The 21,237-nt window shown below is 43.2% G+C and overlaps 2 protein-coding genes across 6 annotated transcripts in view; both read right to left on the bottom strand.

Annotated features, from left to right (window-relative positions):
• LOC113028823 (uncharacterized) overlaps nucleotides 1-21,237 on the bottom strand; it is a 270,569-nt gene that overhangs the window by 59,812 nt on the left and 189,520 nt on the right. The window lies entirely within an intron of this gene.
• Nucleotides 6,417-20,657, bottom strand: LOC113028820 (uncharacterized). 3 transcript variants are annotated; one of them, XM_080306745.1, is made up of 5 exons: nucleotides 19,755-20,657; nucleotides 17,739-17,844; nucleotides 11,234-11,914; nucleotides 7,778-8,132; nucleotides 6,417-7,617 (listed from the first exon to the last, which is right to left on the bottom strand). In XM_080306745.1, the coding sequence occupies exons 2-5, from the start codon at nucleotides 17,754-17,756 to the stop codon at nucleotides 7,610-7,612; spliced, it is 1,062 nt and encodes a 353-aa protein (XP_080162871.1). In that variant the 5' UTR covers nucleotides 17,757-17,844; nucleotides 19,755-20,657; the 3' UTR covers nucleotides 6,417-7,609. The 3 variants fall into 3 exon arrangements, with proteins under 3 accessions (XP_080162871.1, XP_080162870.1, XP_080162868.1); XM_080306744.1 differs by having other exon boundaries at nucleotides 6,417-8,132; nucleotides 20,360-20,657; XM_080306742.1 differs by having other exon boundaries at nucleotides 6,417-8,132.

Genomic DNA, 21,237 nt, shown 5'->3' on the forward strand with positions numbered 1-21,237 from the left:
CTCTCAACGTGTTCACAATAAACTGTGAACAGACACCGAGGAGAGCAGCAGAAGACCTCATTCAGGAGCTAAACTCAACATGAACTGAACTCACAGTAAAGTTAGCTCGGTGCTTACCTTTAGATGAGCCCACAAACCGAGAGAAACTCCGTGATGAAGCTGCAACTCTTTCCAAACACAGGAAACAGATCAGGGAGCAGAGACCCACGTGGTTCACGCTGATCTCAGCTACGATCCAGGAGACAAGGGTGGGCAGATCGATGCAGATATCGATCCAAACGTTGGTATTACTTTATTCTCTTTGAATGAAAAAGCAGCTCTCTCTACAAACGCCTCCTCTCGTGGAGCGTCCTCACTTTGCTCCGCCCCTTCTTCTTCTTCTTCTTAGAAATTGTATTTGTGGTTGTCAAACAACAAAATGGTGAATTACCGCCACCAACTGGTGTGGAGTGTGAACTGGAACGTCGACCAGCAACTATTTTCTCTTTTAAAAACTGGAATAAGGCCTGATAACTTTCACTTCTTGAGCCCTTTTGCAGTAAATCAATAAGATCCAGTTTCATTTTTATGTTACTGAGGTTTTGGATCAGTTACCTTCTCATAGTGTAATATAACATGTTCTACAGTTTTCTCTTTTTTGAATGATTTGAAAAGAGATTATAATCCACCATCACTGAACTGAAGAGATCTCTAAATAAGAATTTATCAATTCAGTTTTTGATCAATTTAAGTGCATTTTATTGTGCTGGCTGAGTTTGATTAGTTGATTTTAGATGATTTTTTATTAATGTATTTCCTTTTATATATAGCACTTAATCACAATAGGACAGAGGTCCCCAACTTTTTTTGTGCCACGGACCGGTTAATGCCTGACAATATTTTCACGGACCGGCCTTTAAGGTGTCGCGGATAAATACAACAAAATAAAACTAGTACCGGTACCGAAAAAAATAAGATTTATTCATAACACACGTGAAAAGATCCAGGAAAAAACGATAAAAACGATAACAAAATAACGCTGAAAACCGATAAAAACCCTGAAAACCATACATTTCAGATCTGAGCCTCAACTCTCGCAGTCCGGTACCAAACGACTCACGGACCGGTACCGGTCCGAGGCCCGGGGGTTGGGGACCGCTGCAATAGGAGTTTCCAAGGTGTGTTATTGCAAGGTAAAGGTCATTTTCAGCTTTTTGAAAGTATTCTAATAATATCTCATCTTTTAACAGGAGTGACTGATTTTAAAAATGGGATTCTGTATGTCTGTGCAATGTTTCATCAGTCTCTGTTACTCTGTTATTTCTCTCCATACGCACACTTGTTTTGTTTTACATTGGGATTAAAGTTTCAGTTATTTGATATCTAATATGTCAGTTTTATCTGAGGTAGACGTCTCTGGCTGGACACAGACTTTGATGCTCAGCGTTTACGGTACAGAGCAGCTTTTCCTACACAATATACAAAATACTTCTCAAATCACATCTCATGGCTATATTAAGTTTTTTATGTTCTGTTTTGTCAAGATAGTGAAAACACACTAATGAAAACAAACAGCTGCTTATGTTGATTATGAGTTTAATATCCAGCTGTTGCACTAAATGAAAAACACTTAAAATGAGCAGTGTTACAATTTATGAAACTGATCAAAGATTTTATTACTAAAACATGCAGGAGTGGTTTTTAACTTAAAGGAGCCATAATAAGTCATGATACATTCATACAATATGCATAAGAGGGCAGACCATGTTTCATTCATACATCCTTCTACCAGTAATCTAGTTCATCAGTTTGTAGCTTCACATAACAAAAGTAATTTTTGTTACAGGTTTTTCAATCACGTTTGTTTTTGTGTGAAGACGAACTACACGTACCAGACCTTTCTTATCTGCAAAGGTTGTTATGATTTTTCAGAATACCCAAGACCTTCGAGGTTTTTACATTGGGATCTAACCATGACAACATCTTCAGGCACAAAACAACTTTTTATCCATTTCTGTCATTCTTGTAGCAATGGTAAATATTCTCAAATCCACAGTTTCCTTAGAGGTCTGTAATGTACTGGATTTGTTCCCACCTTCTTTTCTGTCAAATAGAACACCTCCCACCTCTGCATGAGACGGTACAAGCACTGAGCAGCTCGTTCAGCAGTACTTTTACACCCACAGTGTAGGAAGGAGCGTTACTGCAGGTCATTCTTACCAGCAGCTGTCAGACTCTAACCAGGGGTGCACATAACTTTTTAGTGAGCTACTCAGGTGAGTCCCAGGACGGTTTTTAGTATGCATTGAAAACGCTCTATTGCAGATATGCTAGGAGCGACTTCTTAGAACGGGCTCATTGAAAGCAGCATGGTTAAGACCTTGGAGACGCTTACAGCTGCCCTGAAGACTCAGAATAACACCTCCGAGTGTATACTGGGTTACATCAAGGAGAGGCATGCTCAAAATGACACCTTCTAGCAAAAGTTGGATCACATCGCAGAACAGCTCACTCACACTGCAGTTGTGAGTTCTCAGAATCGGCTATCTGAGCAAAAGAATGACAACACCACGGAACGGAAGTTTGATACCATCATGGGGAGGCTCTCCAACGGGAGATTGAGAGACCAGTGTCGGAGTGTTAAAGAACAGCTTTGAAATTCTCCTGAGCTTTTCGCATAAAAGAAAAATCAACATCATAATGCGGCTACCTCCTCGGCGCCAGCTGTGGGCTCAAGGCTGGAGCCGAACAAAAACACCCTGATAACGACTGTGTGTTGACTGTTCTTCCCACTCCATGCAAGGCCACCTGGGTTGGCTGGCAGACTGTTTACTTAGCCTGATAGGGCAGAGGACACTGTCTCAGCTGAACTCTGGACACACATACACTAACACTAATAAGCACTCACTCATTCCCTTTCCAAATGCCTTCGATGCTTGTCCTCTCCTGGAGAACACGGCGGGTCTGGGTCCACGCTGGAATAATAGCGCAGGGCAGGATGACTGCTGTGTTTCCTTCGGATTAGTCCTCACCCTCTACCCAACCCTGTGGCTTGTCATGTGTTCCATAATGTTGTACTGTGGACATTTATGTGCTCTCTGTGCAGAGGAGTTTTTTTGTTTCCTGTTCTCATGCTGTCCTCTATAGGAGCCCAGCACGAGTAGAGGTCTCTTTTTCCTCTTCTACTTTCCCATTGTCGTGTACTTTTTCCGTGTTTTTCTGTAACGCTGCCGATCTCCGACCTGTATTCCCATGTGATGTCTATGTTGTGTGTGTAAGTTTGGGGAGGGTTCTATTCCACTGCGGGGCAACCTGCATGTTGCCAATAAAGCCTTGATTCATTCATTCATTCATCCCTCTGGGCTCCACGCAGCAATACTACACATGAGGGAGGTATGCCCTCAGGTGTCGGTGCGTTGGTGGTTCTTGGTGGTTCTTCGTGTCCGGGGCTGGGCGCTCTGATATATACCAGATCACTCCCGGTGGCTGCTCAGCAGGGCCTGGGTCCGGGGCTTGGTCAGGCCTCTTCTGGGGAGTGCGGGGACCCTTAGGTTTACTCTGGGGCTCTGTTGGCTCTCAGGTGACTGTTTCCTCGCGGCTGCGTGCAGCGGGGCTAGGGGAGGGTCTGTGCTGACGGACGTGGGTTACTGACCTGGTAGCCTGGCTGCCCCTGGGTGGGTCCGGGATGGGCGTGAGGTTCTGGGGGCGCTCCGTCTCTGGGCTGGGACCCGGACCGGGCCTCGGGGGCTTGGGTCCTGGTTGGTGTGTTGCCGGGGTTGTGGGCGGGTGGGTGCATGGGGGCCCAGCCCTGGAGCAGGGTGCCGCCGGTGCGTCGAGCCACCTGGGGGGCTCTTCAACTGGTGGGGGAGATTGTCACATCTTGCAGGAGCTTTCCTCTCCTCAGGAGCTCCCTCTGCAGGAGGGGGAGATACAGGAGAGGTGGAGGAAGATCTCAGCCTGGGTGTTTATTGTCTTATGTAGTCTGGAAGATGAGTGGATGGTGGGGTGGGTGCAGTTTTCTCTGTGGTGGGGTTGGGTGGACTGTCCCGGGCTCTGTGGGGCCGGGCGGCGCTGCTGCACTGGGCCCCGGTCTGGATGGGCCTGGGCCCCCTTTCCCTGGCGGGTCGCGGAGTATGGGGGTGCCTACTGGGGTCAGCGGGGGAGCTGGCCCCAGGGAGGGGTCACTTGCCCCTCCCTTCCTTCCCTCCCCATCTCCAGCTGCCTCCCTCTTCCCGCTCCACCACAACCACCCACACATGCAGGGCCTTGGAGTAGGGGTATGTCACCAGGGTGCAGAGGAGGCTACCCCCCCCTCTGTCCCCTTCTGGCTGCCTCTGCCTCAATTTTATCCCACAACTTAGACATTCACATTACTCACACTCTCATTACACATACATATAGGATCTTGGGGGTGGGCACGATACACGGAGTCCAAAGTACCATCAGGGTGTACACCCCACCCCTGGCATCGTTGCCCACCTCTCAATTTTAAATACACGTAGACATTGAGGGCTAGCAGGAGGGACTATGCGCTTACCTGCTGCTCTCTGGCAGGTAGCTCCATGCCCTCCTGGGTTTTAAATGCACCTTAGAACACACATGCATCAACACTACAATGAGCGGGTGGAGGGAGGTTTGGAGTCTTCTCTCACCCCCATTCTCTGCGACCTGCTGGAGCAGGGGGGCTAGGAGGAGGAGTTGGCCGTCCGACTGCGGTCTGGAGTGTGGAGCCTTCCTGCTGCTGTGGAGTCGGGGCGGTCTGCCTCCCCCCACCGCAGGGAAAAGGGAAACACCACCTGGGTCTGGGTGCAGTTCCCCCCTCCAGGGGCGGGGGCACCTAGACCCGGTTTGTAGAGTACGCTTGGGGAGCGTGATCGTGTGTACAACGTCTCTTTATGTCTGTCTCCACGTTGGTTGAGTGTGGAGTAAGTGCATATGAGAGCATGAGGGCGGGAATGGATGTTTGTGTCTGTGTGTGCCTGTATGTCTGTGTCTATATGTCAGGTTGGGTGTCAGGCGCCACCTCTCTGGGGACATCTCAGGCCCTCCAAGGTTTGGAGGCCTATCTCCCCCTACCACCACTTCCCCTGCCAGTGGCGGACCCCCTCAGACATCGGTGCGTTGGTGGTTCTTTGTGTCCGGGGATGGGCGTCCAGGTACACACCGGCTCACTCCTTGGCGGCCGCTTATCGGGGCCTGGAGCCTGGGGCTCGCTCGGGCCACTTCGGAGGTGGGGTGCCCCCGGCCTCTCGGCCGCTGGCTGCCGGCGGAGCTCACGGGCGCGTCACTGCAACTCCCCCTGGCTTCTGCTCCGCGGCTGCTGAGTGAGCCCTCATCTGGGACTCTCCTCAGCTCTTTCCGGGACAGTAGCGCAGCTGCCCCTCTGTTGGTCTTCCTTGGTCTGTTGTGTTCTGGGGGCCTCTGGATGTCTGGAGTTTTGATCTCCTCCACACCTGCTTCACGCCCTGGAGGACGGGGCTGTGGCCCCCCCACACCCTCTAGCAGATTATTACATGAAGGAACCTTTTAAAAAAACAAGCGCGTCCATGCTCACAGGTGTACACACGGGTGATCACACCCACAAACACCCTTTTTGGCTCCTACCTCAAAGCACACTGTGTTCTGTTGATCTTATGTGCTGCACAATAATGTTTAACATTTAGTATTTACTGTCATATTCCCATATATCATTGTGATGTTGTTTATTCTATTACTCTTGTTCTCTTCTGCTTGCTTTCTTTTTTCTTTCTCAGCAGGTGATCCAGGTGATTGATATATGCATTTTTTTTTCTCTGCCCGTTCTGTTGGTTTTTGTCTTTTGCCCTTCTCCCCCGTCCCTCTTCTCAGCTGTTTCTCTTTCCTTCTTTCTTTCTCCCCTTCTTTCCCCCAGTCAAGTCTGTCCCGTATTCAGTAAGTGAAAATAAAATAAACAATAAAAGGTGAATCAAATGGACCATTACGGCAAGGCTGGGATGGTCAGTTTGGTAAAGTAAATCCGTTGGGCATCTTTCTTTGCCTTTAGACAACAATTCTGATGGCAAAAGAACCAAACGGGACAGGAAAAAAAAAAAAAAAAAAAAAAGGTTTACTCTGGCACAGCTGGATGCCGGCAGAGCTGGCGGGCATGCTACTGCAGCCCCTTCTGGCTTCTGTGGCCGCTGGGTGATCCCTCGTCTGGGAATCCTCAGCTCTTCCCAGAGGGTGACACGGATGCCCCTCCAGTGGTCCTCCTTGGGCTCTCACACTCTGGGGCCTCTGGATGTCTGGGGCCTGGATCTTCTCCATGCCTGGAGAAACCTTTTGAAAACAAGCGCGTTGATCCACACAGGTGTTCACTGTTCATAGACAAACTAAATCTTTCTTGGCTGTTACATCAGGTTGACTGTCACTTCAGTCTTTACTCTGAAATACAGGAAGTGAAATCAAGGCTCAAACTGTTTCTTAATTTAACATTTTAAACTTTTATTTAATTGTTGCAGAATTTCACAACACCAACAACCTTAACAAGAAAACATCTGCAGAACACGTTTTTAAATACATTCAATAAAAACTTGATAACACGACAAAAGATTTCTTCATTCAACTGCTAGAACAAAGCGAACCACTCGACATGAACACTGAAGCAGAACAGTTTAGAAAGCGTAAAATGTGACGAGCAGAACATTTTCATTCATAGCTGCCTCATCAGAACAATGTTTGTCACAGTTGGATATTCAACTGCAATTTGAAGAATTCTCTCCTTCAGGTTGTTGACCATATCCTTAGGAAAGCAGAGGACTTAAGAGTTCTTACTGCACATGCTTTGTACATCCTTTACGGCAGAGTCACCCACAATCAGAGTTTCAGGCCTAGCCTTTAGCTTTCCCTGTGGTCTTCTACTTTTCAACAGATTTTCAGACCTTACTTCGCTGCTTTTAGATGGATGGTTGTCCGATATAGATCCAGGGTCCTTTGATAGTGGAGCAAATCTGTTCTGCAGTTTCACATTCAGTTGTTTTGGAGGTTTGTTGTTAACCATCCTATTCACGGTTGTCCAGTCCTGTTTCCTCCCGTATACAGGGGTAGAAGAGCTTCTCTGTCTCGTAGGAAGTGAAGGCCAGTCGGTTTCAGAGATTTCAGCTCGCTGTGCCCTGCCTGTGATACGTCCTCCCCCTTTCTTGAGACATGATTTGTGTCTTGGTTTTAAGACGCGCATAAGGGGGGGGATTATCGCTTGAGGATTTATTATAATGCGGTTAGCACCTTTCCAGGCTATTGAGGCTGTTCGGTGCCCAGACGCTGTAATCAGGCTTTAGCTGTGTCTACGCCACAGACACACGGAGCGCTGAAGATACGGTAACTATAAAAATGTTGCTGTTTCTGTTAAGAACGCTTTAGTCCTAATGATCTATAAGTTTCCAGAAGCTATCGCAGGTAAGCTCATACGGAAAAAAGGGAAAAACCAGCATAAAAATCAATAAAAGAAGCAAAGCATTTAAAGAGCAAAGACAGGAAGCGTCCACACTCACAAAAGGGGGAGGAGGAGATTCTATCTGAACTCTGTGGAGCCTGATCTCAAGGGTTCTCAGTCTCTGTTCTTTCTCTCTCTTCTGATTCACTGTGATCCAGTGATGGGAATGATTTCAGCCCTTCATGATCCTGCAGATGTTTGCAGAGAGCAGAATATGAAGTGAATGTTTTAGCACACTGGTAACAGTGAAACCGTTCATTTGCCACATGAGATTCCTGAAGCTCTTGTCACACTGGTCACAGCTATAGTTCTTTTTTTAATGTGTAGCTTCATGAAGGTTACGATTACCTGAATGTGAGAAGCTTTTGTCACAGTGTCTGCACTTGTATGGTTTCTCTCCTGTGTGGACTCGCTTGTGCCTTTTAAGCTGACTTGTACTGATGAACGATGACCCACACTGATCACAGAGGTGCTTTTTAACCCCACTGTGAATGAGTTCATGGCGTTTTAATGTACTTGGAGTGGGGAAGCCTTTCCCACATTTGTTGCAGTAGTTCAGTTTGTGTCTAGTGTGTCTTCGCTGGTGTGTTTTGAGGCTTGTTTGCTGACTGAACATTTTTCCACAAAAGTCACAAAAAAATTCTTTCCCGCCACCACAGCAACGACAGAGTTGAGAACTGCATCCATCTGTGTCGCTCTGCTTCTAAACAAAGACACAAACACAGTGTCAGTCAGTCACTTCAACATTTTTATCCTCAACGTTGCCTGAAATAAAGAGCATCTCTGCAGATGTCCAATTACATTTTACTGTTTAGAGCGCAGGTGTCGAACTCCAGGCCTTAGATGTGTCCTTGATCCAAATCAGGGGAGTTTGACACCCCTGATTTGGATCATAGCACTTACCTTACTGAACTACTATAACTAAAATTATACAAAAAAGTATAAGCACGTCATATTCAAGAGGCACACGCGCTTAACTTAATGTTACCCCAAATTTGTATCCAGAACAGAATTTTGTTTGACTCACTAAATAAAGAATGAAGACTAATATAGTGCTTTAAAGCTGGCAGATGAACAGTGTTGGGCAAATTACTTTGAAAAAGTAATTAATTATAGTTACTAGTTACTTCTTCAAAAAAGTAACTGCGTTAGTAACTGAGTTACAATATTCTAAAAGTAATTAATTACTTGAAAAGTAACTATTGCATTACTTAAACAAACAAACAAAAAAACGTTTAACCCTCTGGGGTCCAGGGTATAATTGGCCATTTTTTCTAACTTTTGATTTTACCTCCACATTTCACCTTGAAAAACTTTGCCTTGTTTGGTATCATCCTTTTCAGCACAACCTCACGTGTCTGAATTTACAGTTATGTTTTCATTTTGACATACTGTATTAACACAACTGATCAAAAATCAGACAAAAAGTGATTTTTTACTGTAACAACCACAAACATGTTTAATGAATCATATTTCATAACTTTAAATGCAAATATAAATTGTCAATTTTAAAATCATACGCACAAGTTTTGCAAACAACAAAGTTATTTGCATCCATTTACCTTTTATCTTGATTTTTTAAATAACCACTTCAAACTATTTACAGAACAATCAGCTGTTCTTCAATAAGATGCCACACAAATTATTTGTGCCACTCCAAAAATTTCTGTCCACTATAAAGGAAACATCACAGCCTGATACCTGCAGGTCTGACAGCAGGTGTATCACTCCTGTTTCTACCTGGAGACAGTAGTCACCTCATTGTTCTGACACACAACACAAAACTATCCACAACACTACACACTAACTACACAATTCAACACATTAACTACACACTCCAAACACGCTAAACATCACAAATCTCTCACGACTCAAAACTCACTCTCTCTTTTTCTGCTTGTAACGCCGTTATTCCCATCACTGCAGATGACACATTGGAAACTAAAGCAAAAGCTTCTTACTATTTTGTGTCACCTTGACCTTTGACCTAGGACCTTGATGCATTACATACTAAAATTGTGTATTTTATTATCTTTACCATATAATTGGAGAAGTATTGGCTCAAGACTTTTGCCAAGCTGTAAAAACTTCCAGTCTCCCAATAGGATGAGTCCACAGGGGGAGCACCCTCAAGCACCCCAACCACGGACTCCAAGAAGGCTGAACACTTTAAACCACAGTTGTCGAAATCCAGGGCTCGATGGGTGGTGTCCTGCAGGTTTTAGATGTGTTCTTGATACAAGACAGCTGATTTCAATGGCTAAATTACTTCAACATGTCTTGAAGTGTTTACCGTAACAGTAAACACAGCCGGAATTCATACATAAAGTACACCGGATTATAAGACGCACTGGCGATTTTTGAGAAAATTAAAAAGAATTGTAAGTCTGACTTATAGTGCAGAAAATACGGTAATCACATAATTCATGTTATGGAAAACCTGCAGGGCACCAGCCCTCAAACCCTGGAGTTCGACACCCATGCTTGAAGCTGCCAATCGGCCCATAAGCACAGACGACTGTCGGGACCTATTCAGTGACAAAGGAATAGGGAACAAACCCTCTCATTCTGGAGAAACTCCACCATACCGGCAGCAACCCGAAGGGATACTAAGGTACCCAGCCAAGGCCGACACCTCACACAAAGGGCAAATCCAGACTGGTTCCAAGCCCAAGCCTCATGTTCAGATGAGCCTGACTGTATGTAGCTGGTACCTCTGAACCAAATGCAATAACTAAGGCTCCTTTATAACCAGAGAGGTGTTGTTCAATGTCCCAATCACTAGCCTGGGTAGCCGGGGATCAGTCCACCAGAGTGCACTAAACCCAAATGCAGTGTGGTGCCTCCTGCAGGTGGTGGGCCGTTCTTTGAGCTGTGGCCTGTTGGGTCCCAGCAACTAAGGCAGGGGTGGCCAACTCAAGGCCTCGAGAGCCGGTGTCCTGCAGGTTTTAGATGTGTCCTTGATCCATCACAGCTGATTTAAATGGCTAAATTACCTCCTCAACATTTCTTGAAGTTCTCCAGAGGCCTGGTAATGAACTAATCATTTGATTTAGGTGTGTTGACCCAGGGTGTTATCTAAAACCTGCAGGACACCAGCTCTCAAGACCTGGAGTTGGCCACCCCTGAACTAAGGCTTGGACGCCAGGTGCTAACCCTCAGGTACCCTCCCCAGGCCTCGGCCAGGGTGATGCCCCGGTAACCCTATCCCAGGGCAAGGTGAACTGTTCCCTAGATTTTTCTTTCACACAGGTTTTTTGAATCACTCTTTGCCTGTCCCTCAGTCAAGGACCAATTTGCCATGGGAGACTCTACCAACATAGCACCTGGGATCTCCAGGACACACAAAACCCTTCACCATGATAAGGTAGCAAATCATAGCGAAGGGTTTTCATATAAAAAAAGAAAAGAAAGTGTGATGTACAGCTCTCTCCATGCCCTAGCATGTGATATAATACTCAATATAGTTTCTTGAAACTTTAACCCTAGGCACAAAGAATGGAGGTCAAGTTCAAATGCTTAGCCAACCTAGACGCTCATGTCCTCCAAGGCCTAGTATTGTGGATAATACAAATTGTGCACAATTTAAAGTTTTCACTGGTTTTCATGTTCGTTGTGACCATGACCCAATTTTTACAAAACTAAAACTTTTCAAGCAGTTATCAGTGTCTACCATCACACAAACTTTGAAAACGACATCATGAAAACTGTGGATGATACATTGGTGACAAAAAAATAACCTGAATTGATTAGATACTCTGTCGCATCGAAAGGAGAGGAGGAGAGGAGAATACAAATACATACCTCACAGTAACTGCACTTGAAGAGTCTCTTTCTGGTGTGGATCTGTTGGTGTGCTTTCAGGGAATATGGAGCGTTAAAAGCTTTATCACACAGGTCACACTTATAGGGTCTCTCATCAGTGTGAGAAAATTTGTGGATTTGTAAATGTTTGTATGCTACAAATCGTTTGCCACACTGATCACAGCAGTACACATCCTGTCCCGTGTGAATCCGCTGGTGTTTGTTTCGATTCTCTATATGGCTGAAGGTTCTCCCACAGATGTCACAGCTGTATGCTTTAATTCCTGAGTGGGAAACTTGATGAATCCTTAAGTGGCTACCTTGAGTAAAACTTCTATCACACTGATCACAAGTGTATGCTTTAACTCCACTGTGGATGAGCTTATGCCTTTCTAAGCCTTGTTTCCATGTGAAACTTTTCCCACACTGATCACAGGTGTGTGCTTTAATTCCACTGTGGAGGCTTTGATGAGTTTTTAGGGCACTCTTTTGAGTAAAAGACTTTCCACACAAGTCACAATTGAATGCTTTAACACCACTGTGGATGAGTTGGTGTGTTTTTAAGTTTCCAGGCCGAGTAAAAGCCTTCCCACACTCGTCACAGGTGTATTTTTTCTCTCCCTTTCTTCTTTGAGGCTTGTCGGCCTCCTGAGTGCTCGGACCTCCTGCTCCATGTTGGTCCTGCAATGACAGAGATACAAACAGAGGCAATGAGTGAAATGCAGTCGTGGAACAAAATGAGCCGTAAATTAATACTAGTTTAAAATCCGAGGATGAAACAGCACGAAGGCTTGATAAAAAGAAATTATAATTACATTTGAATAAATCTAAACATATGTTATTTGGAAATAGTAGTTTAAATACAAATGCTAAGATTCATATAAAGGGTGTTGATATTGAAAGAGTCAGTGCGAATAAATTTCTGGGGGTAATAATAGATGAAAAACTTAACTGGAGAGCTCACGTAAGATATATTCATTACAAAGTATCACAAAGCATTGCAATAATAAACAAGCTAAAGCAGGTATTAGACAGAACATCACTTCATATTCGCTACTGTTCACCGGTTTCACCATACTTAAGCTATTGTGCAGAGGCCTGGGGCAACAACTATATAACCACACTACATTCACTTTTTACTCTTAAAAAAAAAAAAAAGAAAAAAAAAAAGCAGCTCAAATCATCCACAATGCAGGTTACAGGAACATACAAACTCACTATTCTTGCAGTCTGAAATATTGAAAGTTGACGATCTAGTGAAATTCCAAACAGCACAAAGTCTATTCAAAGCAAAAAATAAAGAACTGCCACATAATATTCAGAGCATGTTTTTTTTGAAAGAAGGAAGTTATTATTTAAGGGTTTTTTGTAACTTCGAAACAGGGAAGGTACGCACTACAAGAAAAAGCTTTTGTGTTTCCGTGCATGGAGTGAAACTGTGGAACAAACTGAATATGGAATTAAAGCCATGTCCGACCATAAACCAGTTCAAAAAGAGTTATAAAAATATGATCTTCTTGAACTATAAAGAAAGGGAAAAATATTGAAATTAAGTGAATGTCTCTATTTAAAAAAATGTCATGATGTGATATTAGAGTATATATTATATCAGAAATCTGTTCACTATTTAAGCTGACTAAATATTAACTGATAACTTATGGCAAAGGGGTGGGATTAAATAAGTGTGTAGTTCTTCCCACTCCCTTTGAACATGTAAAGGAATCAGAATGGTAGCTATATTGAAATATATTGACTTTTATGTAGTATTTTTTCTCTCTCTTATTTTCTTTACTAAATGTACCTATATATTGTTTACATGTTTGAAATATAGTAACAACAACAACAATATGCAGTCATGTTAGCAACAAGGCTGCTTAATAGAAAAGAGAATTTCAAGCAGATCAATTTTTAGTTCCATTTATTTCAATTTTATTTACACAGCGCCAAATCACAACAACAGCCACCTCAAGGTGCTTTATATTGTAAGGTAGACCCTGCAGTAATACAACCCCCCCCCCCCCGAAAACCTAACAATCATATGACTCCCTATGGGCAAGCACGTTGGTGACAGGTGAAGGAAAAACTGTCTTTAAACAGGAAGAAACCTCCAGGAGAACCACCTGTGAGAGACAGGACGAAATGCATGCTGTGAAAGAGAGACAGAGATTGATAATAATTTATTTATTGGAATATGACTCAATGCAGAGAGGTCTATTAACACATAGTGAATGAAAAAGGTGACTGAAGAAGAAAAACTTGATGCATCATGGGAATCCCCGGCAGCCTACGTCTATTGCAGCATAACTAGGAAAGTTTGAAGCCTAATCTTGAAAGTAGAGATAGTGTCTGTCTCCTGAATCCAAACTGGAAGCTGGTTCCACAGAAGAGGGGCCTGAAAACTGAAGGCTCTGCCTCCCATTCTACTTTTAAATACTCTAGGAACAACAAGTAGTATTTTTAGTATTTTAGTATTTATTTATTTATTGTCATTGTCAGAGAACAATGAAATTGCATTTGGGGCTTCCGTACAACCCGTAAATAAAATAATGAAGAAAATAATAAATACCCCTTAAAACCCAAGTGTAAATATTTAACCCAGTGTGACTCCAGTGCAATAAGACAATCCTTAGCAACAACATGAGAACATGACAAGTAAACATGAGAACCTGACGGCCTGCAGAGCGAGAGCGAAGTGCTCTAATAGGGTGATATGGTACTACAAGGTCATTGAGATAAGATGGGGCCTGATTATTTAAGACCTTGTATGTGAGGAGCAGGATTTTGAATTCAATTCTGGATTTAACAGGAAGCCAATAAAGGGAAGCCAAAACAGGAGAAATCTGCTCTCTCTTTCTAGTCCCTGTCAGGACTCTTGCTGCAGCATTTTGGATTAACTGAAGGCTTTTAAGGGAGTTTTAAGGACATCCTGATAATAATGAATTACAAAAGTGCAACAAAGAAGTAACAAATGCATGTACTAGTTTTTCAGTCTCACTCTGAGACAACATATTTCTAATTTTAGGAATATTGTACAAGTGGAAGAAGGCAGTCCTAGATATTTGTTTAATATGTAGAAATGTTTAGTATGTGGTAGTAGCACATGAAATCCCACCAAGTGCGAGTGCAAACCTAGACAAAACTTAATGGGCTGAAAATTGAAGCTGGCACAGAAGTGCCAAATCCTGCAGTTCTTCTAGAGGCCACTCGAGGGGTCTTAGACAATTATCTTAACATGACTGAATATAAAAAGGGCATCTTAGATAGGCAGAGTTTCTCAGAAGTAAAGCAAGCAGATGTTCTTCAAAATATCTGCATATACAAATTCTGAACATGACATCATCAAATATTTCAGTAATTATGACAAGTATGCTCAGTGTAAACATCCCATTTCCTTACTTGGAGATAATTGTGGCTGATGCTTCAAAATGTGGAGGTCAAATTCAAAGGGTCGCATCACAATGGATTAGTCCATCTTTTATATTGCTCAAAAAATTGAAAATATATATCTTAGATCAAAAATAGCCAATAAGCCATTTGATTTTTTTAAAAGTAACTCAATGAGTCCTTATACACAAATGTTAATATTAACTCAGAATGGCACTAAATATGTAGCAGGTCTATACTTTTAAGAGATAAGATAAGACTTGGCGACCGTGGCTCAGGGGGTTGGGAATCGTATCTGTAACCGGAAGGTCGCCGGTTCGATCCCTGGGCTCTCTGTCCTGGTCGTTGTGTCCTTGGGCAAGACACTTTACCCTACTTGCCTACTGGTGTTGGCCAGAGGGGCCGATGGCGCGATATGGCAGCCTCACTTCTGTCAGTCTGCCCCAGGGCAGCTGTGGCTACAACTGTAGCTGCCTCCACCAGTGTGTGAATGTGAGAGTGAATGAATAGTGGTATTGTAAAGCGCTTTGGGTGCCTTGAAAAGCGCTATATAAATCCAATCCATCATCATTATTATTATTATTATTATTATTATTATTGATCCCACAACGGGGAAATTTTTGCGTCACCTCAGCTCAGGTACAGATATCAGAAGGAAATACAAAAATACAATTGAGTACAATCAATGAAAAAAACTAAGATAATACACTATATACAATGGTAGCATACACAGTATGTAATTATGGATATAGTTGGAAATATGGAAGACAAACTATATAGCTTGGAAGGTCATGGAAGGTCCATTATGCATGAAGTGGTGACCGTGGATGTTCACAGTGTCCACTGACTCATGACATCGTGATTGAGGAGTTATAGAGTCTAACTGCTGTTGGGATGAATGATCTGCGAAAGCGCTCCTTCCTGCAGCAAGGGTGTTTCAGTCTCTGACTAAAGGAGCTGCTCAGCCCACTCACATACTCATGCAGTGGGTGATGTGGGTTGTTCATGATGGATGTCAGCTTTACTAACATCCTCCCCTCACCGACCATCTCCACAGACTCCAGGGGACATCCCAGCATGGAGCTAGACCTCCGCACCAGTTTGTCAATCCTGCTTCTGTCCCTGTCCGTGCATCCACTCCCCCAGCAGGCCACTGCATAGAAAAGGGCAGATGCTACCACAGTGTCATAGAATGTCCTTAACAGAGTCCTGCAGACTCCGAAGGACCTCAGTCTCCTCAACAGGTGGAGTCGACTCTGGCCCTTCTTATACAGGACGTCTGTATTTGTAGTCCAGTCCAGTTTATTGTTGAGGTGAACACCCAGTTACTTATAAGAGTCCACTATCTCAATGTCTTTCCCTTGGATGTTCACCGGTGTTGCAGGGGGGGGACTTCCTCCTGAAGTCTATGATCATCTCCTTTGTCTTGCTGGCGTTGATTTGGAGTACGTTGGTCTCACACCAGCCAACAAAGTCACTGATGACCCCCCTGTATTCCTGATTATTCCCGTCTGATACGCATCCAATGATGGCTGTATCATCTGAGAACTTCTGTATATGGCAATCGTCCGAATTATAACAGAAGTCTGAAGTGTAAAGGCTGAACAGGAAAGGTGAGAGAACCGTGCCCTGTGGTGCCCCCGTGCTGCAGATTACCACCTCGGACACACAGTCATGGAGCCTCACATACTGTGGTCTGTTGGTAAGGTAGTCGATGGTCCATGCAGTCAGCTGTTTGCCTACTCCGGCTCCCTCCAGCTTCCCTCTCAGTAGTGCGGGTTGGATGGTGTTGAAAGCACTGGAGAAGTCAAAAAACACGATCCTCACAGTGCTCCCCGCCTGCTCTAAGTGAGAGAGGGATCGGTGTACCAGGTAGATGACAGCGTCATCCACCCCAATTCGAGAACGGTAGGCGAACTTCCTTGCCTTCGTCCTCTTGAGCTGATTTCTCACCTGATCAGCTGTGAAGTAGATGTGAGGCTGGGCTGGAGTGGGGGGGTGGGGCTTGCTTTGTTGTGGATAGATGTGTGAATAGGGGTGAAGCAGGGTTGTGGTGAGAGGAGAGCTCAGGTGACAATGGCATTGCACCCGGAGGGGGGGGTGGCAAATGGAGGGGGGTTAATGGAACCTGGGGGGTGGGAGAGGTGATAAGTGGGCCATATTCAAATGTCAAAGGAGCTTGCAAAGAAAAGTGTCTGGACTTCTTTAAGTTACTTGAAGACGTTTCACCTCTCATCCGAGAAGCTTCTTCAGTTCTAAGGTCAAATGGTGGAGAGTCCCATGGCAGTCAACGTACTGGAAGAAGTTTGGGAGAGTGACAGATAGTGAGGCATGATTGAAGTCCCCAGAAATAATAATGAGGGACTGCGGATGTGCCATCTGTAGCTGAGAGACAGTGGAGTGAATGTAATCACAGGCTGCTGTAGCGTCGGCCGAGGGTGGGATGTAAACAGTCAGCACAATAACGTGTGAAAATTCCCTGGCCAGGTGGTATGGCCGGACGCTAACTGCCAACAGTTCAATGTCTTTGGTACAGCTCTGTTCCTTCACAGTGATGTGCTCCGAGTTACACCATCTCTCATTGACATACATTGCTAGTCCCCCACCTCTCCTCTTACCACTCTCCATTGCATTCCGGTCCGCTCTAACCAGTTGAAAGCCATCCAGACTTATGACAGAGTCCGGTGTGTGGTCCGTGAGCCATGTCTCAGTGAACAGGAGGAGGCTGCTCTGCTTGAACTCCTACTTTCCATGTTTTCTTTTATTTGTTTGTAACATTTATTAGCACAGCGTGACAGTTCATGATTTAATTACTTTATCTGGTCATCCTAAACATAATTTCAAAGCATTATTTGAACATCCTGATAAGGAATTACACTTTCTTAGGTATACGTTGATAATACAGGGTTAGATTCCTCCTGCCTTCAGAACTCTCTCAGTTCTTGTTATCAAAACGAAATGTCCTGAATACTGCTCACTGAAAAAAATTATTCAATGTATGAAAATGTGCGGTTTTAATTTTAATCTTGATTTTTAAAGACTTTGTTTCAGTGTCCTGTGACCTTTTATTTTGTCTTTTAACATCAGTTTAAAAAAAATGTAACAGCAATATTTTCCTCACCTCCTGTGTTGAGCTCATTGTTTCCTCTGTAGTGACTCAGCTGAGTCCAGACGGCTGAAAATGTTCCTCTGCTGCTCCGTCAGACTCTTCTCCTCCTGCTGATCAGCTGGAACACAAAGCAGATATTCGTTAGGCTCCACACTGCACTGAAGAGTCAAAGTGTCTCATATGTTAAAAGTACAAATTTTACTCTGTGACTCTTTGTAGAAATCATTGTACTGCAAAGTGGGGTAACTCTCTTATTAAGTAACACTTCAGGAGTAACTGTGAAATTGGTTCTAAGCAGCCTTTTTACTATGACAGGGCCTTAAACTCATGTCTCAAAGGATGGATTTGGGTTTATACACTTTTGTGGGATATGACTAGTTCTGGCCTATTATGCTAGGGTAGGCATCTAAAACTCTCATTCTAATGTGCACTAAAATATGTATTTTTGAATAAAAACAACATTTATTATATGAATGTCTGTATTTGATCCCTGGAAGAAGAAAAAGGAAGCAGAGCAAACAAAGACCTGAGCAAAGCAACTTTTAGACCATTAATTTGTTCCAGCAGCTCCAGGATGAATAGAAGCAGTCAGTGCATGAATAAACATCTGCACATTGATTTTCTATTAGAGGAACAAAGTGAATGCAGACACTGACAGAGACAAACTCTTTCCAAACCCTCAGAACAAAAGCTGTCCATCTTTGTGTGACTGTCAAAATGCTTTTTACAAATCCTGCTTGAAAAGATCTTCCTCCCCTTGACTGCAGCTACAGCATCTACTCTTGACAATAGATTGCTGTTGCTGACCAATATTAGCCCCTTCCACTACCACCTACTTGGCTCAGCTCGGTTCAACCTTCAGCATTCAGGTATTAGCTGGTACCAGGTAGTTAATTTTTTACCTAGTCGATGCGAACACTGTGGTCCAGAGGTGCAGATGCTTACCCTCAGTTCAGCAGCAAGTACCACCGTCTCAATGTTCTCCATTGTTCTGTTGTTTTTGATGTATACGAATTATGTCATGGGACTTTTCTCCGTGTTACTGTAACGGTCCTAAGTACACTGAGTTGGTACTCGACTGTAATGAGTTAAGAATTGAGTCGACTTGACTAGGAACTATTGGAAAAGAGGCATGTGTGGACCCAGTAGAGAAGCCACGGTGCCTTTAGGTGCATCGGAAACTCAAGCCAGAAAAGTTTTTTTAAAACAGTTTCAGGTTTCCTGGTTGACATAAAAACATTCTCATTACTTTCTTATAATTTTTTGTATTATTTTAAGTAATTAAGCGCTAACATTATATCAATATTAAAGTTATCAAAACAACCTCATTTTTATTACTAATTCAACAAAGTGTTTGTTAAACAGGGCCAAAACTAAGGTGACACAAAACATATGCATTGCTTTACAGGCATTTTTTAATAGGTTTCTACTTATTATATTCTACCTCAAAAATATTACGTTGTAACCAGTATACTTCATCATATGCTTGCTCCAAATGTCTCTGTGAAAAAGACAAACTAATTTAACCTTGTGAATTTCTTTAATTATCAGATAAGTCATGCCCATTATGATATCTACATGGAATCATTTAGATTCCAGCAGCACCTTTTCATCAACATGTCACACAGACAGAGATTTTTAATTAGAACTGTAGTAAAGAAATGACCTGAGCATGTAACCACTATTAAAGTGATTACACAGGTACTTGAGGAGCTTTCATTTATTTATTTTTAAATTTGTAACATCTGTTAATGTAGAAGTGAATGGCACATGCTGACTTTAGGATTTAATAACTACATGTCTTCAGTTAAACCAGCTAATCATATAAAAACACACAAATATCGTGGAGGTTTAGTAATCATACCCAAAGTACAGGGCATGTATAATGCACAAGTCTTTGTTATATAATTATTACAAAAGGTTTCATTAATGCGATCAGAGAAAGGGTTAACAACAATCTGGTGGAGCTTGCTGATTAACACGTGGTTAAATATTCAGATCATAAGAATAAGTGGTTTTAATAAATACCTGGAGTGAACTCCTGTGGCTTTTGGAGTGTAGACTGCTGGGTATACGAGATGCACCTAAAGGCACCATGGATTCCTTACTTGTGCCCACTTGAACAGTAAATAAGGATGTTGCAGTGACCGAGTCACTGCTGCATGTCTTTATCTTTTTGTCCTGTGTGTTCTTGTTGGTATCTCCATGCTCCTCTTTTCTCTTTTGCAATCCTTTTACTGCCCAGCTGCTGTCTGCAGATCATTTTAGGAGTTCACTTCCTCTCATGTGTTCATCCACAGCAGCTGGATAATAAAGTTCATTGTGACCCTGATACTGCAGCAGATCGCTCTCATCCATTTCCTGTTATCACTTCAAATAGAAACGAGGCTGTAGAGGTTTGGTGCAGGCAGAAAAACAGCTGCAGGGACAATGAAAAGACTTTTCTGCTCCAACTTCTCCCAGCATGCTGAGCTAATGATTAGTTGGTGTTTTTCTCCAAACACTCTCTCACTCTTCTCTCAACGTGTTCACAATAAACTGTGAACAGACACCGAGGAGAGCAGCAGAAGACCTCATTCAGGAGCTAAACTCAACATGAACTGAACTCACAGTAAAGTTAGCTCGGTGCTTACCTTTAGATGAGCCCACAAACCGAGAGAAACTCCGCGATGAAGCTGCAACTCTTTCCAAACACAGGAAACAGATCAGGGAGCAGAGACCCACGTGATTAACGCTGATCTCGGCTACGATCCAGGAGACAAGGGTAAGAGGATCGATCCAAATGTAGACGTTAACGTAGGTATGATATTGAATCGACGTTTTTTATAATTTCTTTCCTCTAGGTTCAGTACTTTGCCCCCGTTTCACGAAAAAGCTGCTCTGTCAGTGCAAACACTTCCCCTCCTGCAGCGACACTTTGCTCCGCCCCCTTCTTCCTGCTCCACATTGGTTTGTTGCTGCGCGGTCACGTGACTAGGCTTCCTTTAAAAAAAACATAACGTGAGTTGCCGAGAGTGAGAAATGTACGGAAGCGTAGAGCTGCCACGCAGGCAAAAGAAAAACACAAGTGTATCACGTTATAACGTGAAAAGTTTATTGTTCTAACAATATACCATCACGTTTGTACAATATAATATTTATATTGTACAAACGTGATAATTATGTTGTTCAAACGTGAAAAGTATATTGTACAAACATGATGATATATTGTTAGAACAATAAACTTTTCACGTTATAACGTGATACACTTGTATTTTTCTTTTGCCTGGGTGGCAGCTCTACGCTTCCGTAGTAAAGGGGAGCGTATGGAGAGATCTTACGGCTTTAAATTAAAACACTGCAAGTAACAATGCGTGTACATGAGACTTTCTTACAAGGATATCCTGGCCAATAACAACAGCAAAATAATCAATGGAGCTGCATAAACACACTCACATAGGCGAACATCCAAATACACAGGAAAAAATAACAGAGATTATACTAAAATAGAGACGATAAAAATTAGATACCA

This window comes from Astatotilapia calliptera, chromosome 9 (assembly GCF_964374335.1).
Source record: "Astatotilapia calliptera chromosome 9, fAstCal68.1, whole genome shotgun sequence".
Classification (NCBI taxonomy): Eukaryota; Metazoa; Chordata; class Actinopteri; order Cichliformes; family Cichlidae; genus Astatotilapia; species Astatotilapia calliptera.